General features: G+C 31.8%; 1 protein-coding gene across 1 annotated transcript in view; it reads right to left on the bottom strand.

The window, feature by feature from the left end:
• LOC119591818 (transmembrane protein 18-like) overlaps positions 1-37 on the bottom strand; it is a 3339-nt gene extending 3302 nt beyond the window's left edge. Inside the window, 1 exon segment of the mRNA XM_037940563.1 lies at positions 32-37. Coding sequence (XP_037796491.1) covers positions 32-37 — 6 coding nt within the window.
• Between the last annotated feature and the right edge of the window lie 1414 nt (positions 38-1451).

The following is a 1451-nucleotide window of genomic DNA, read 5'->3' as shown; positions in this document are numbered from 1 at the left end:
GCTTTTATACTCATACTCACTTTTCAGTTACAGGCATACTAAAATCTTAAAGTAATGACAATTATGGTTATAACTTATTGGTAATATATTATTGTACAATACCATCCTCCAGTCAAAATGAAACCAGTAGCTTACTCAAATGGCATTACTAAAATCAGTGGTGGCCCCAGGATATTTCAAGAACTAAAGATGCAACAAAAGATTTCTAAGCACCAAGTGAACAAAGCCTTAATCTAGAGATAAGAAATGAGTGGTGGCTTCCTCAGTGAGAATTCTTAGCATTTCAGAAGCATTTTCTACACATTCTAGAACAAATTGTACAAATTTATAATTGGAAATGTACAGGCAATTATGCAGTGATAATTTCAGCCACCATTACAGTTTATTGCAATATATTTATGTCTGTAGTAGAAACAAAGCAGCAAAGTATAATGTTGAATTGCTGCATTACTCAAACAGATGATCAGAGTCAAGAATATGCATATCTAAAAGGTATACAGCATGGAAGGGGAACAGATATAAGACTTAATAGTGCAATAAACTATAACCTTTCTAAACAACCCACTGAAAGATTTAAAAAGGAATAATAAGAAGTGTCATATGTTCAGGGCTGTCAATATACACAAATATTAATGTCTCCTTTTGCAAAAACTATTAATCTTATAATCACAACATTATTAACCAATTTCAGGTCACTTGACAGCATAAAATACTGCAATTAATCCAATGGTGCTGGAAATAAACAGAATGCACTTGGGATTCATTTCAAGGTAGCCCTCACACTCTTAACAATTTCTATAAGAAGCATAAAAATTAATAATGTATATACTTTAGGAAATGTTTAATTTCTTGAAAGTATACTAACATTTTCCTTAATGTGCCATGGTGGTGCAGGCTACAAAATCAAACAATCTTCAGCAAATCATATTCACACTCCTAAAGGTCAAGCAAATATATATGCATTGAAAGCACAAGTATTACAGGAGCAACAAATTTTGACAAAACTTACACCTGTTCAGGCTTATTAGTGTAGCTTTTCTAAAAAAACTAAAAAATTATATAAAATGCACAAGCAAATGAATAGGATACCTGATCTCCAAACATGGATAGCTATAATGTTACTCGCAGCACCAAGAGTAAAGCAATGATACCAACACAAATGTGTCACTGTAACCATTACAACTTTAATTACCCATAAGATTTACCAATATAAAGCAGAGATGTCAGCAATGACTATGACTTGAAGAAACAAATTGGATCCTCATTTACTTTGGTAAATTATCTACTATAAAAAGAATGTCAATGTCAAACTTTTACTTTCTCTCAGTACCAAAGGATGGTTATTAGTCAAACCTCTAAATGGAAACATACAACTCAGTACCTAGGATTGCATCACAATAAATGTATAAATTAGGTAACTTTTATTTTCCGATGAGACAAACTGTTTATAT

Source organism: Penaeus monodon, chromosome 29, assembly GCF_015228065.2.
Source record: "Penaeus monodon isolate SGIC_2016 chromosome 29, NSTDA_Pmon_1, whole genome shotgun sequence".
NCBI classification, from domain to species: domain Eukaryota; kingdom Metazoa; phylum Arthropoda; class Malacostraca; order Decapoda; family Penaeidae; genus Penaeus; species Penaeus monodon.
The sequence above is the reverse complement of the archived record's forward strand: the minus strand, read 5'-3'. Positions and strand labels throughout refer to the sequence as shown.